This window comes from Lactuca saligna, chromosome 6 (genome assembly GCF_052625555.1).
Source record: "Lactuca saligna cultivar CGN05327 chromosome 6, ASM5262555v1, whole genome shotgun sequence".
NCBI classification, from domain to species: domain Eukaryota; kingdom Viridiplantae; phylum Streptophyta; class Magnoliopsida; order Asterales; family Asteraceae; genus Lactuca; species Lactuca saligna.
Window position 1 is genome coordinate 157,975,752 of NC_136422.1, and position 14,251 is coordinate 157,990,002.

The 14,251-nt window shown below is 33.1% G+C and overlaps 3 protein-coding genes across 3 annotated transcripts; 2 read left to right on the forward strand and 1 right to left on the reverse strand.

The window, feature by feature from the left end:
• Positions 1 to 1,055: 1,055 nt before the first annotated feature.
• On the forward strand, positions 1,056 to 1,847 carry LOC145003070 (germin-like protein 1-1). Its single transcript, XM_078962221.1, has 2 exons — positions 1,056 to 1,173; positions 1,309 to 1,847. The coding sequence occupies exons 1-2, from the start codon at positions 1,056 to 1,058 to the stop codon at positions 1,845 to 1,847; spliced, it is 657 nt and encodes a 218-aa protein (XP_078818347.1).
• Positions 1,848 to 4,640: 2,793 nt separating this feature from the next.
• Positions 4,641 to 7,053, forward strand: LOC144999918 (Pentatricopeptide repeat (PPR) superfamily protein). The gene has a single exon (XM_078959070.1). It carries the CDS (start codon positions 4,799 to 4,801, stop codon positions 6,986 to 6,988), a length of 2,190 nt encoding a protein of 729 aa, XP_078815196.1. The 5' UTR covers positions 4,641 to 4,798; the 3' UTR covers positions 6,989 to 7,053.
• A 521-nt stretch (positions 7,054 to 7,574) lies between these two features.
• Positions 7,575 to 12,473, reverse strand: LOC145000799 (ubiquitin interaction motif-containing protein). Its single transcript, XM_078960083.1, has 7 exons — positions 11,756 to 12,473; positions 10,873 to 10,951; positions 10,482 to 10,633; positions 10,227 to 10,350; positions 9,963 to 10,148; positions 9,619 to 9,690; positions 7,575 to 8,565 (listed from the first exon to the last, which is right to left on the reverse strand). The coding sequence occupies exons 1-7, from the start codon at positions 12,175 to 12,177 to the stop codon at positions 7,777 to 7,779; spliced, it is 1,824 nt and encodes a 607-aa protein (XP_078816209.1). The 5' UTR covers positions 12,178 to 12,473; the 3' UTR covers positions 7,575 to 7,776.
• Between the last annotated feature and the right edge of the window lie 1,778 nt (positions 12,474 to 14,251).

The following is a 14,251-nucleotide window of genomic DNA, read 5'->3' on the forward strand; positions in this document are numbered from 1 at the left end:
TAGAATAGATTTTTAGAGTTATCTCCTTATAGGTATTCAGTATACATATAATTAAGTTGGAGTAAGTCATGAAACAAATTTCTATTTTTCTAGCTAATCCTTTTTAAAATTATAAGAAGTACTGGACTGTGGAATGGGAAGAAGACACATAAGGAATGAACTGACCTTCTACATGGAAATCGTAGATGTGGAAGGCCAAAATGCAATTACTGTTACGCTGAAATTCACAGTAATTGTAATTGACAAACTTAATGAAAATTTACCAACAAAGGAAGGCCGAAATTTAAAACCTTATTGAATCGATCACAAACTGAATCTATATATCATCAATCTCGTTATTTGTCTTGTTTTCTATTTATTTGATTCCAACATCAATACGCTAGGATGAATACAAGGCCGAGTGGTATTATAACAAATTTGCAAATAAGCTATAATAAATATTTTTATCATTACTTATTTAAAATCATTAATATAGCTATAACATATATTTTTATTGAAGACCACATCTAGATTTTCAAGGCTATATACATGCATAAAATAATTCATATAAGGGTCAATCCATTAGAAAAGAAACACTATTCGTCTGTGTATACATCGCTTACTTGTTTCTTTAGCAACGAAATACTATAAAAATTAAGATTATTAACAAAGAAAAGTATTGCTAAATCAAATAAATTAATGAAAAGATATGGGAAACTATCGCTCTATTTTAGCAAAAACGTAAAGTTAAATAATATCAAAAAATTTAGCCAATTGTGAAATAATTTTTGATAAATTAATAACAATTTTCTTAAAAATAACACAAAGTATTATCGTTAGAAAGATTTCTAAAATCAAAATTCGCACGTTAATTAGCAATGCAATTTGTTGTTATTTGATTAAAAGTTTGAGAAAAAAACTGATCTAACGTAATGTAAAATTAATATTAGTTGCTATATATGTATATACTTGTATATTTAGATGTTCATATAACACTTTTCTAATTTAAACAAGAAAAACTAATATAAATCATTGCTCTCATTTTCTCTCCTTAATTATATTCAACCTTTGTCATCATGGCTACTACAAATTACTTATCCACGATTTGTATGATGATGGTCATCTTCTTTGCTTCCTATGTCTCGACAGATCCTGATATGCTTCAAGATGTCTGTGCTGCAGATTTTACCAATGGTAATTCGAATTCCTACAAAGATTTCATTTTTAATACTTTGTATCTATCTATAGATATATATATGCTTAACTTCTTTAGGGTTTAAGGATGTGAAATTGTAACAAAGTAATGTTGTACATCTATGAAACATGCAGACGACATAATAAAACTGAATGGATTCCTATGCAAAAAACATGCATCATCTGATGATTTCTTCTTCTCTGGGTTATCGTATCCAAGATCAACCGACAACGCATTTGGAGCAACTCCGACTCTAATCACTGTCCTAAACATCACCGGCCTGAACACCTTGGGGATGGCGGTATCACGTATTGACTTTGCTCCGGGAGGCCTGAATCCACCACACCTCCACCCACGAGCCAGTGAGATATTTTTTGTATTAGAAGGTGAATTGGAAGTCGCATTCATAACAACAGAAAACAAACTTTACTATAAGCCAGTTAAGGGTGGTGAACTATTCGTACTCCCTAAAGGGTTGATTCATTTCCAGATAAACAGAGGGAATGAAAGTGCTGTAGCCATAGCTGCCTTCAACAGCCAGTTTCCAGGTATCCAAAGGGTGCCAAATGCTTTGTTTGGATCGTATCCCGATGTGCCTAATGATGTGTTGGCTAAAACATTCGGGATTGGAATCAATCAAGTGAAGAAAATTAAGTCATGGCTTGATTCCTAAAAACTAGAATTACTATAGTGCGTAAATGTGTGTTGAGTTATGGGGTTTTTAAGTATTTCTATGTGTTGTTTGGTTATTCGTGAGGATTGTTGAATCTTTGGAAGTTGAATGGTGTGGTGGTTCACTGTTTGAACCCATGAATAAAACACACTTGATGTTGCTTAATTTAGGTCTTTTATAATTAAGGCTTCATGTTTTTGATAGCTAATATAATAAAACAAGCGACTTCTTGTCTCTCAGTTATCTTTTAGATTTTTGATTTATGAATTCAGAAATTCCTTATTCATTTAGAAAAATATATACTATATAGATTATATCATTATATGTACATGGAAACATTATAAGTCCTCCTCTTATAGATTATAAGTGCTCCAAACCATGAATTTTTTTTATTATTATCATTATTATTATTGTTTTTAATAGAAGTAGGTTGTTTTTAAACTAATTGTAAAAACAGGTTAGTTTCAAAAATAGTTTGTAGCCTTTCAATTTTTGTCTTTTTTTTATCTACATCTTTTTAATAGAAGTAGGTTGTTTTTAAACTATTTGTAAAAACAGGTTATAAATTATATATTATTTTTAATAAGTTATATCATTAAACCTTCAAATAGATATCAATATTAAAATGAGATTACAAGATTTATTAGAACAGATATTACAATTCATATAATTAAGCACATAATTACAATACAAATAAAACACTAAATTACAACATTAATGAAAAAAAATTACATAGTTCGTATTGCATTAAATCTTGGTTAAGAATTTGAACAATTTCTTTTATTATGATTAGGTTGGTGACACATATTTCATATCTATGAAGTTAGTTAGGATGACGAGTGTTCATTTTGTTACAAAATTTGTTTGTACATCTAAGACCTCAATGAACACAAAGTTTTGAGTTATCTGTTTTAATCTTATAATCTCACTCCAACCAATATTCAACATGAGAAAGTGGGACATATATATATATATATATATATATATATATATATATATATATATATATATATATATATATATATATATATATATATATAGTGTACAAAATATTTACAATAGAAAGAAGGCTATCCATTCTATAACTAGAAACTACAACAACATGAAAACAAGGAAATCTTTTCATTTATCACTTACCATATGCTCATGTGTGTTGAGAGTAATGGATAATGTGATTCCTCTAGTGTTATTTATCTGTAACTTTGTAACAATTCTATAGACACCTTCATTTTGATCAAAATTGGTTATATTATGGCTTTCTGCATGCATTTTTTGTTTAACAAAGAGATGTCACGTGCTTGATGATAGAGGTGTATTGCAATTCATTGTGATATCATAGTATTTTCTAAAAGGTTGTACATTTCTCCTAAATGTAAGATCAATACACATCCTAATTGATAATTGTCTTGCTCCTTGCAATACATTGTTCATACTGAGGGATATTTGTTGTCAAGAAACCTGATGGATGACTTTCATCATATACAAGACACTATCGAATACTCTTAATTTGCTTTAAATTATGCAAGCTTCATAATTGATTTTTATTTTTTTCATGTATTTAACAAACTTTAGATTTTATGTGGTGCTATCAATAACCCAACATTTCTTTTAATTCTTATACATTTGCATGAAATTACTTCAAATATGTCAAATGACTTTCTCCTACCATTTCATGCCTTATAGGAAACATCAAAACTTAGACTATTTTGAATATCTAATCATATATGTTTCACTAGATAAATAATATCCTTTTCAATTGAATGAAGCATATATGAGACAATAGTTGCAAAGTTTAGATATTTGTTATTATTTCTGATAGATGATCCAAAAAACTTATATGCATCCATCTAACATGTAATCTTCCACTTATGATGATTTTTTTCTTAGTTTCATGAACATGTCATACACATTGTGGTGTATAATGCTTAATACTAGAGTTTTTGTTAGGAAATTTTGGTTTGTGGTGGAGATCTAGATTGTATCGTGAGAACATTTTCCGAACTAATATTTCTAACATATGTCTGGGTTGCAAGAAATCTATCCTAGGATTATCCGCATGGACACTTATGGTACTAGGCACAAAAATCGAAAGCCAAATTGCTAGAAAGATTCTGTGAAAGTTTGAAGAAAACGAGAGCTAAATAAATTCTTGTGTTTCTTCTGAGAAGGAAGAACCATTTATATAATAAACGAGATTAAGGTTTCATTAAGGTTGGGTCATCATGAGTTGTTTTGGAAGCAATTCAGGGTAATCCGGATTTTAATGAGGATTTAGGGTTACCAAAACTAACGAGTTTCATTAGTTTTACCATAATCACCCTCAGGAATCCTATAGCCAGGAGCCAAAAGATAATAGCATAACTCATCCAATGTTAAATAATTAAGGTGATTATAGAGCCTAACATGTAGCCAACAGAGAATATGCACGAAGTAAACAATTCATTCCGAGATCATATGAAAGAGATATAACAGTCCAAAGATTATGAAAAATTCAACATAAACTTAAAATTGCTAGAAAAAAACAATAACATCCCTTATTTAAAGTGCCATCACTCAACCAATACTAATCTATTTAATGTGATTTCATAGTCTAACTTGTAGCCAACATAGAAGAAAACATGCCTAACAAATCAGCTCATTTCAAACTCATATGAGAGAGAGATACGAGGATCAGAACCAGAACCGATACTAGTACCGGTAACAGTCGCAATACCGATACCAGGTACCAAATTTCTCTTAAATCGATGGTAGGAACCAAATGTTCCCTAATCTACTATTGCTATTACAATGTTGATATCCTAGTCACATATATAACGTCTATTATCTGTCGAATCTTACCCGATTTTAAAAAACAGCATATTTTATTAAAAAAAATTGATATTTAAGTGTCAGTTTTATAGTTATGGCACTCGAGAGTTCTGAATAAACCCAAAAAACGAAACCCAGAGAGTATGTTTCCACCCAAATTCCAGTTACGAAGTAAAGCAATTAGATCAAATTTCTGCAATCGTTCGAATTTTGCTCTCTTTTTCACGCATACTACTTCGTGTGATGAAGAAAGGAAAGAACAACACCTTGAAGAAAGCATTACTAACAGGTCTTATTGGACCAGAAGAATCCACAAGCTTTGTGCAATCGATCGCAATGTCGATGAAGCAATCACCCTTGTTGACAAGCTTTGCATCCATGGATACCACCTCGATTCGCTCAACCTCAGCAGCATAATCCACGCTCTCTGTGATTCCAACAGGTTTGCTGAAGCTCACCGTCGTTTTCTCTCATCTCTTTCTTGCTCTTCAGGTAATGGTTTTATCATACCAGATGAACGGACGTGTAACGTGATCATTGCAAGGTTATTAGATTGGGGGAAAAATCCCCATGTCACATTGCGTCTTGTGCATAGAATTATCGCTGTGAAACCTCATTTTGTCCCATCGTTGATGAATTTTAACCGTTTGATCAATCAGCTTTGTTCGTTTTCATACGTTCATTCAGCACATGTTTTGTTCTTTCATATGAAGAGTTTAGGCCATCTTCCTAATGAGGTTTCCTACACTACTTTGATCAATGGCTATTCCAGAATTGGGGAACTGGGATTTGCACATAAGCTGCTCGATGAAATGTCTGAATCTGGGGTAAAGCCTAACTCACTAACATACAGTGTCTTAATCCGTGGAGCTCTTCATGTAAGGAATATCGAACTCTACACCTCATTGCTTCAAAAACTATGGACAACAATGGCTAATGAAAATCATGATCACATTGTCAATCATGCTGCTTTTTCGAATCTAATTCATGCTTTATGTCAAGAAGGAATGTTCAAATCAGTTTTTGAAATCGCTGAACAGATGCCACAAGAGAACAACGTGAACAATGCTTTTGCTTATGCCCAAATGATAGACTCACTTTGTCTCCATGGAAGACATCATGGTGCTTCAAGAATAGTTTACATCATGATGAAACGAAATTATATCCCAAGCTTAGTTTCCTACAACTCAATCATCCATGGACTTACCAAAAATGGTGGATACCTTAGAGCATATCAATTATTAGAACAAGGGATCGAATTTAACTACACACCATCTGAAAACACTTACAAGATTCTCATACAATGTCTTTGTTTACAAGAACACAATCTTATAAAAGCAAAGAAGCTTCTTGACATTATGTTAAACAAAAAAGGGGTAGACAAGGTTAGAATTTACAATATTTACATACAATCTTTATGTCAAATGAATAAAGATTCTTCAACCGAGCTTCTAAACACCCTTCTCATCATGCTCGAGACAAAATGTCACCCTGACATAATTACTCTCAACACAATTATCAATGGATTTTGTAAAATGGGAAAACTTGAAGATGCAATGAAGGTTTTAGAAGATATGTTAATTGGAAAGTTTAACTTTTGCACTCCTGATAATGTGACATTTACTACAATTATAAGTGGTTTATTAACATTTGGAAGATTAAAAGAAGCTTTTAACATTTTATATAAAGTTATGCCCGAAAAGGGTTTTCACCCGAGTGTCATAACATATAATGTTGTTCTTCGTGGTTTGTTTAACCTCGGTCTTGTGAAAGAAGCCATGGAAGTGTTTAACTCTATGGGTTTTGGTACAGATACTGGTACTGATACTGACAAACTGATTGATAATAGTAAAAATGTGATATCTAGATTTGAACTTAAGACTGGTACTGATTATGACATTCTTACTGTTGGGACAAACATGTGGGGCCTGGTTGCTGATAGTACTACACATGCAATAATGATTGATGGATTATGCAAATGTGATTGTGTAGATGAAGCGAAGGTGTTTTGGGATGATGTAATTTGGCCTTCGGGGGTTCATGATAATTTTGTGTATTCGGCTATGATTAAAGGGCTTTGTGGATCCGGGAAGTTTAATGAAGCTTGTGATTTTGTTTATGAATTGGTGGATTGTGGGGTTAGGACAAATGTTGTGAATTATAATATTTTGATTGAAGGTGGTTGTAAGTTGGGTTTAAAAAAAGAAGTGTATCAGATTTTGGGGGAAATGAGGAAGAATGGAGTGGAACCGGATTCGGTTACATGGAGGATAATTGATAAATTACATAAGCAAAAGAAAGAATGGAGTTGTGAAGACAAAATCAATGTATAACATGTATGGTTTCTTTAATTGTTAAGTCATTGGTTAAATAAGGTTATATAAGTAATATAGTTACCTTTTGGTTATTAGTAGTTTTGTTGTAGATGGTATTAATGTTATGTTTGAGATACTAACTGTTAACTGAAAAGCTAGCTTCTAGTTTATAAGTTAGCTGATAAAAAATGATGTTTGATAAAAAAAAAAAAAAAACTAGCTGAAAAATACAAAACAATATAAAAAAGCATTTACAAGAATACTTTTTATATAATTAATTAAGGTTATATTTAAAAAAAATTTAAAAATCTTTCGAAAAGCTTATCTACACAGTTTTTTAAAAAGTTAGTTATAATTGATAATTTGGTTACCCTTTGATAGTTACTTACATAAAATACACTTATGTAAGTAATTTTTAAGTTGCTATTTTCCAAAAATCGGGTATTATAGCATCATTTTTTATAACATCCCAAATCTTAAAACCAATTAATCAACGAAAGAGCATGAAATCATCATATTTTACAAGAAATGGTTGGATTTTGTGAGTTGTTCCCAAATCCCACCACCTCTAAATGTGATTCCAACAACCAAATGAAACATCACATATGAAAGTAAACTTTGATAAAACTCAAATCCGAACCAACATACAACTTCCAATGCATAACATACAACTCAACAAAGCATCATTACCTTCCGATTACAAGCAAATAACAGAATCCACCACCACCACCACCACCTTTATGTGTTCGATTTCTCTTGAATTAATTAAAAAAAAAAAAAAAGAAAAAAAAAAACACGAATCACATTCAAACAATACTCGGTGGGTCCCCTTCCCAATTACAAACCGCCCTCGCCCACCGCGTCCTAACACAATCCACCAACGGAGCATGCTGAGTCCGCTCCGGTTTCTCCACCTCCACCACCTCATCACCACCACCACTACCGCCACCACCACCCGCCATAAACTCCTCCGGCGTCCACCGCGGCGGGACCGAAACCCTCAACTTAGTCAACCTCGGCCGTTGCACGCCAACCTCACTCCCGGAAACCGCTTTAGCAATCCCATTAAAATGCCACAAGGAAAAGACCTTTTTACCCATCAACCCTGTGGAATCCTTCAACCCACCAAACCCTTTATCCAAATCCAAAAGCACTTGCCAAAACTCACTCCAAACAATAAACCCCGAAGAACACAACGCCTCCATTTTTTCCGGCGGGAGGTTCACGTTTGTTTCCCGGAGGACTTGCCGGAATCCGTCGACGGAGATGAATCCACCGCCGCCGGACTGGTCTTGGGAGTCGAAGGCTCGCCGGATTGTGGTTTCGCGGTTTTCGAATTCGTTTTCGGCCTGGACCTGAGGGTCCAGGGCGAATAAGACGGTGTAGTGGGATTCACTTCCCACTACCCAGATTGGCCATTTTGGGGATTTTAAGGATTGGCCGACTTTGCAAAAATTGAGGGATTCTAGTAATGTGAGGAATCCGACTTCTACGGGAGTCAAGATTCCTTTGACAAACATTCCGCCGCCTAAATCCATTTTTCCATCGAATACGTTGGCAACTGCCATTCCCGAGAGTAGGAGGTTAACAATTTCCTGAAGGGAAGACATAAAGGGAAATTGTCAGAAAAGTCTCAATATTTTCGGAAAAGTTTCACTTTAGTCCCAATTTTTTTTTGGGGACATAAAAGTCCTGATTATTTCATTTTGGCTCAAATTAACAAAAAAGTCGTTTTTTTCTTTTAATAGGAAATGACATACTACTGTGTAAAATCAAATAATCGGGACTTTTCAATGAAAAAAAAAAGGACGAAAGTGAAACTTTTCGAAAATATTGGGACTTTTCTGACGATTTCCCAAGACATAAAATATTGATTTGTTAAGGATGTGTAGATGATTTTTAATTTTTTTACTATGTTGTAATTATACATGAGAAATGTTAAGTGATGATTAATAATAGTAATGATGAGATTTTTTATATGGTTGTGTGTAATTTGTTTCTTTTGCATATATTGGGGTAAAAGTGAGAAATTGGTTAAAAAAAGGTGGACTATGGTGTAAATTAGTAAAAAACTGAAATACTGTTTGCATAAAAAATGGTAACTATTGTATAAATTGGAAGAATATGAAATATTGTTTGCATGGATTAGTAAAAAGGTGCAATTTTGCTTACATAAAGTGGCAACTATTGTATAAATTGGTAAAAAAGTGAAATGCGGATTGCATAAATGGGTAAAAAAGTTAAATACTGTGACAAATTGGTAAAAAAGCAAAATGTTATTCGCATAAATTGGTAAAAAAGTGAAATGTTGTTGCATATAAATTGGTAAAATGAAGTGAAATATTGTTGTATGAATTGATAAGAAAAGGTGGAAATGTTGTATAAAATTGGTAAAGAAGTGAAACAATGTTTGCAAAAATTTGTAAAAAAATTAAAACATTATTGAATAAATCTAAATAAAAAATGAAAACTTGTTGCATAGATAAGCATTTCTGGAATAAAAAGCGGTTGCATATTTCGACTAAAAACAAACTTTGTTGCATAAATTGGAAAAAAAAATGTAAAATTTTGTTGCATAAATACATATTTAACCCAATAAATAATTATTATCACAATACTAAGGAAAAAAAATGGTATGTGAATAATACCTGTGAAGCATGTCCAAATGGAGCTGTAACTAAAGGTTGGCTAGGGTCATCCCTGTCAGATTGAACTGTTTCCTGAAAAAAAAAAATGAGAGATTAATATTTATAAAAGAAAAAATATATTTTCTAGTTATTTTAGAAAATAGAATTGCAATTTAACTAACATCATCATATCGAAGTTGAATAGAAAAAAGAAAGAAAGAAGAGTTTTTTTTTTTTTTTTTTTTTTTTTTTTTTTTTCTGTGTATTCCAATGGAATCAACCATTCCATTCCATCCTTGATTCCATCATACCAAACATGAAGGAAAGAGAATGAAGAGTGAAATAGGAATAATTAACTAACATACCAATCCCCGAGAAAGCAAAGCAGAAAGTAGGAATAGGAGTGCCCCCATACGACTACGGAAGATTGGAATCATTGATTCCAGCCTCTGCATTGCACTTGCAGGAGATGTGAATGTGGTCACTGTCAAAACTTTTTGCAAATCAACACCGGATTCAAGTGAAAGACCTTCAAGTGATCTTGCAACAATCTGTTAAATAAAATCATATCATCTTAAAATCAATATTTAAAAAAGTCAATATAACGGAAATTACGAAAGTGACCTTACCTCATCTTTTGCCTTTTCATCTTCACCCTCAATGTTCTGGTCAAAAATTTTCAGAGAAGCGATTGTTGCACTGTTATTATTTCCACATAAGAACAATATTTCACCCATGCTCCTCACCAAGGCTCTACAAGTAAAGTATAAATGTCTTTCAGAACATTTTAGTTTAAGAGTGAAAATTACCAATAACCCCTCACATTGACATCGGTACAAAGATGATAAAGGGCATTTACGTCATTTGCAAAGAAAAAAGATCACCTTGATTTTGTTTCTTCGGTTAGAGAGCCAAATATATTTGACACAGAATCTTGATTTTCCTGCAGTCTTCTTGAAATTGATTTCATTGGTGTATTTTGAACACCTTTTACTAATTCTTGTGGGAAAAACAGGAGGTATTTAAGAACAAATGCCTGCAAAATGAAAATAAAAAAATAAAAAATTGAGATGTAGGAATTGTCGAAGTTGTCATGAATTCAATCTTTATGTGTAAAAACTGGTGTCATGTTTTGCACTGTGGTTCAAATATGTAATAATGTTTTTTAGTTTAATTTAGTTTCTGTTTTTAAGATTGAGACAAGTTTCAACTAACTACCAATAATTTTTTTTAAAGAATATATAATTTATAACGACATAAATGCAAGAAATTTACTTGTATAGCTGCTAAGACACCACATGGCCCACCTTCATGCTGAACTAATCCCATTGATGTTTCTTCATCAGGACTAAACCTACAAGCAAATTATATTTATTCTCTAGAATAAGAAAGGAGCAAGGTTTTACATAGCATAAAGTGAAAGGATAGATGCAATAAACAACATACTTTCATTTATTTGTTTATTATACTCTTTCAGCAAATATGTAACGTATACACACATAAAACTAAAAGTTATGCTGCTGCATTGTTAATTTGTTATTGCTAAGGTGACGTCTGGGAGATGTCCTCCTTATTCAAGTATATGGCACATTAACTCTCCTTTAACAAAAATGGACGCGAATTTTTTATTCAAATGCATTGTTTAAATCATTAAATGAGATAAATTCTTTAGCGTGAATTAGTTTCGATGTCTTAATTGTTTTTAAAGCACTCTAGAAATTCATCATGCGTAACATTAATTTCTATGGTCACATTGAAAACTTGGAAGTCATGCGAGAACACCTTCAACCGTGTAAGATAAATCTAATTGTCATTTCTTACATGCTTCTTGGAGTAGCATGGAGCTAATAATAGGGATGCAATGCTGCATCAATGAACTCAAAGAAGAGTCTCATTCTAAGAATCCTTCAATCTCCATAATTTTAATGTCTCAAAATGAAAGCTTTACCTCTAGATTGATCTAATTCTAAGCTGATAAAAGTTTTGATTCAATTCTCAACTGATATATAGGCATTAAGCATGGGTTTTATATGTCCGATTAGATTATACAAACTAAGGTTACAAAAATAATTGCTAACTAAACTATGCACTACATAAACTGCGAGATCGATAGGAAAGCAGTAAATGTTCGATTGCATTATATAACCAATCGCCATACCTGATTCCCTGATTGCTCCACTGCGCAAGTATTCCCTTTGAAACTTCATTTCCGAACACCATTGAGAATAGCTGTTGTGCTTCATCCGATGATAACTCTTTCCCCAAAAACTTGTCTTCCTTCACTATCGCCACAGTTTTATCCACTCTTGACGATGAAGCCTCCGAGGAAGAAGGAACATCCTTAGGCGCACTAGTAATAGTAGCAGTCGTGGGCATAGCTGCCGATGCCGCCATCATACGCTTTTCAGCTGCTGCCGCCATCAGCTCCCTTTGCAACCTCCGATTCTTCACCTCCGGCGACTCTTCCAAAGGAGTCTCAGCGCTGTCGTCCCTCGCTTTGCTCCTCTTCGGCTCTGGCGGTTCATGTTGCATGCTCATCCGTAACGCCTTTTGCAAATCATCCTCCTCGTGATCCTCCATTGGAATCGAATCAAATCAAATCAAATCTTTCCTTATCTCTATGAGACCAGATCTCTCAGCTAAAAAAGAAAACCTTCACCCAAATTAGGGTTTCCCAAATCGAATATCCAACAAATTATTATGTATGTATATTTACACCAAAAGCAAACCAAAATCAATCAAAAAAATTATACAAACATCTACACACAAGATTTAGCTAAAAAAGCCCTAACATCTTGACTTGAAAGCTTACAGTCTCTGTGAGAGTCCTGCGAATGTATATATAGAAAGGGGAAAAATTGAATCCGTTATTGGGGGTTTAATTTAAACCTAATTTATATCCAACGAACATAATTTGGCGTCTGTTGAGTGTTGACCCATGGGCCAACGACGTCGTATTTACGTCACTAGGGGGGAATGACGGTTGCGTCCTCGGGATGAATTGAAGCGGCTTTCAGATGCGAAGGGTGTTCTGGTCATTATATAAGTATAAATTAAAAATTATTATTTTTCAGGCGATAATATACTTGGCTTGTATGAAGAGTTGCGATATCTGTTGGGTTTTTGTGTAGTAAAGTGATAGTGACAGGGTGTTCATGTGTGTGTATTACATAACTAGTCACTACAATGCGATGTTTTGCAAGAGAGATTACATAATTATTACCCTTTCGGTAAAATCAGATAATAATCATCGGTCTGAATTCCTAAAATCTTCTGGTGAAGAAAAAGTTTGAAACATTTTTCAAATAAAGAACAAGGTCATAAAAATGCATATGAAAAACAAGTCGAAAATCTTCACGTGTCGGTTTATTTTGTAAATTTTTTATATACGTTGCATTTTGTCTACTAAGTGGTATATTGTTCATCGTTTACCATGAAAAAAATAGTTGTTAGGGTTTGGAAGGAAAAACATCGAGAGATATCGTGGATCTGTTTGAAGGATTGTATCATCAATTTCCGAATATAATATTTCTATATCTAGGTATCACGAAATCAAAATTATGAGGATAATTATTGAACAATTAATTATCATGAAAGCGGGACTAGGGATTTATAGAATTCGTATTATTCTGATTACCAAAGATACGTTCCAATCAAAATCAAATGTTGATTTTATCCCATAAATGAATTGACTGCACTTTAAGGAAATTATCATGAAATATATTGCAATAAGGGAAGCTGCCCCTAGGACCCTGCAACGGGCTCCCTTGACCCTATCATGTGGTCGGACCAAGATCAAACTCATTTTACACAAACGCACACTCCACATTTTCTAACTTGTAAATACAATCAAGAAATTAAACTTTAGTGATAATGTATAAATTGCATTATACTAAAATGACCTAGTCACACTATATCATCAGCAATAGTTATGAAAAACTTATGGTGAAGAACAAGTTCGAAGTAATCCAAAGTAAATGTTCGTAAAATATTGTTCACACTCAAATCTTTAATAATTCTTTGCGATTCTCTCATAAGGCATGTTTCCCGGGATAAAAACAAATTTGACTGATGTAGCTCGAATTGACTTTGATCGCTTAAGAGATTTTGTTTTAATTAATTTTGACCAATAAAGTAAAGTTGATTTCCCAATTGTGTTTCATTTCACAATGAGTAATCGTTTAAATACAAGTAGAAGAGTTGTTGAAGATGAGATATACTCTCCTAATTCTATGTTATGACTATTTGACATTTACACTATCAATACACACATTTACAATAAGTAATATACATATTTGCTATTACCCCCCGACAAGTTGAAGCCTGGGACGCAATTGAAGCTTGGAATGAAGAAAATTGATGCGATCTTTCCCCAGTGGTTTAGTGAAAACATCTGCAATTTTATCCACACTTGAGACATGAGAAAGTTTAAGTTGTCCTGACTCAACTTGCTCTCTTATAAAGTGAAAGTCTAAAGCAATGTGCTTGGAGCATTTACTAATAATAGGGTTCTTTGTCATGAAAATACCTCCTACATTGTCACATAACAGTAGAGGAGGAGCGGAAATAGGAGCTTGTAGGTATGTTATAATCTGTTTGAGCCATAGCAATTCTACAGTTGTGTGAGCTAAGGCGCGATACTCAGCTTCATTAC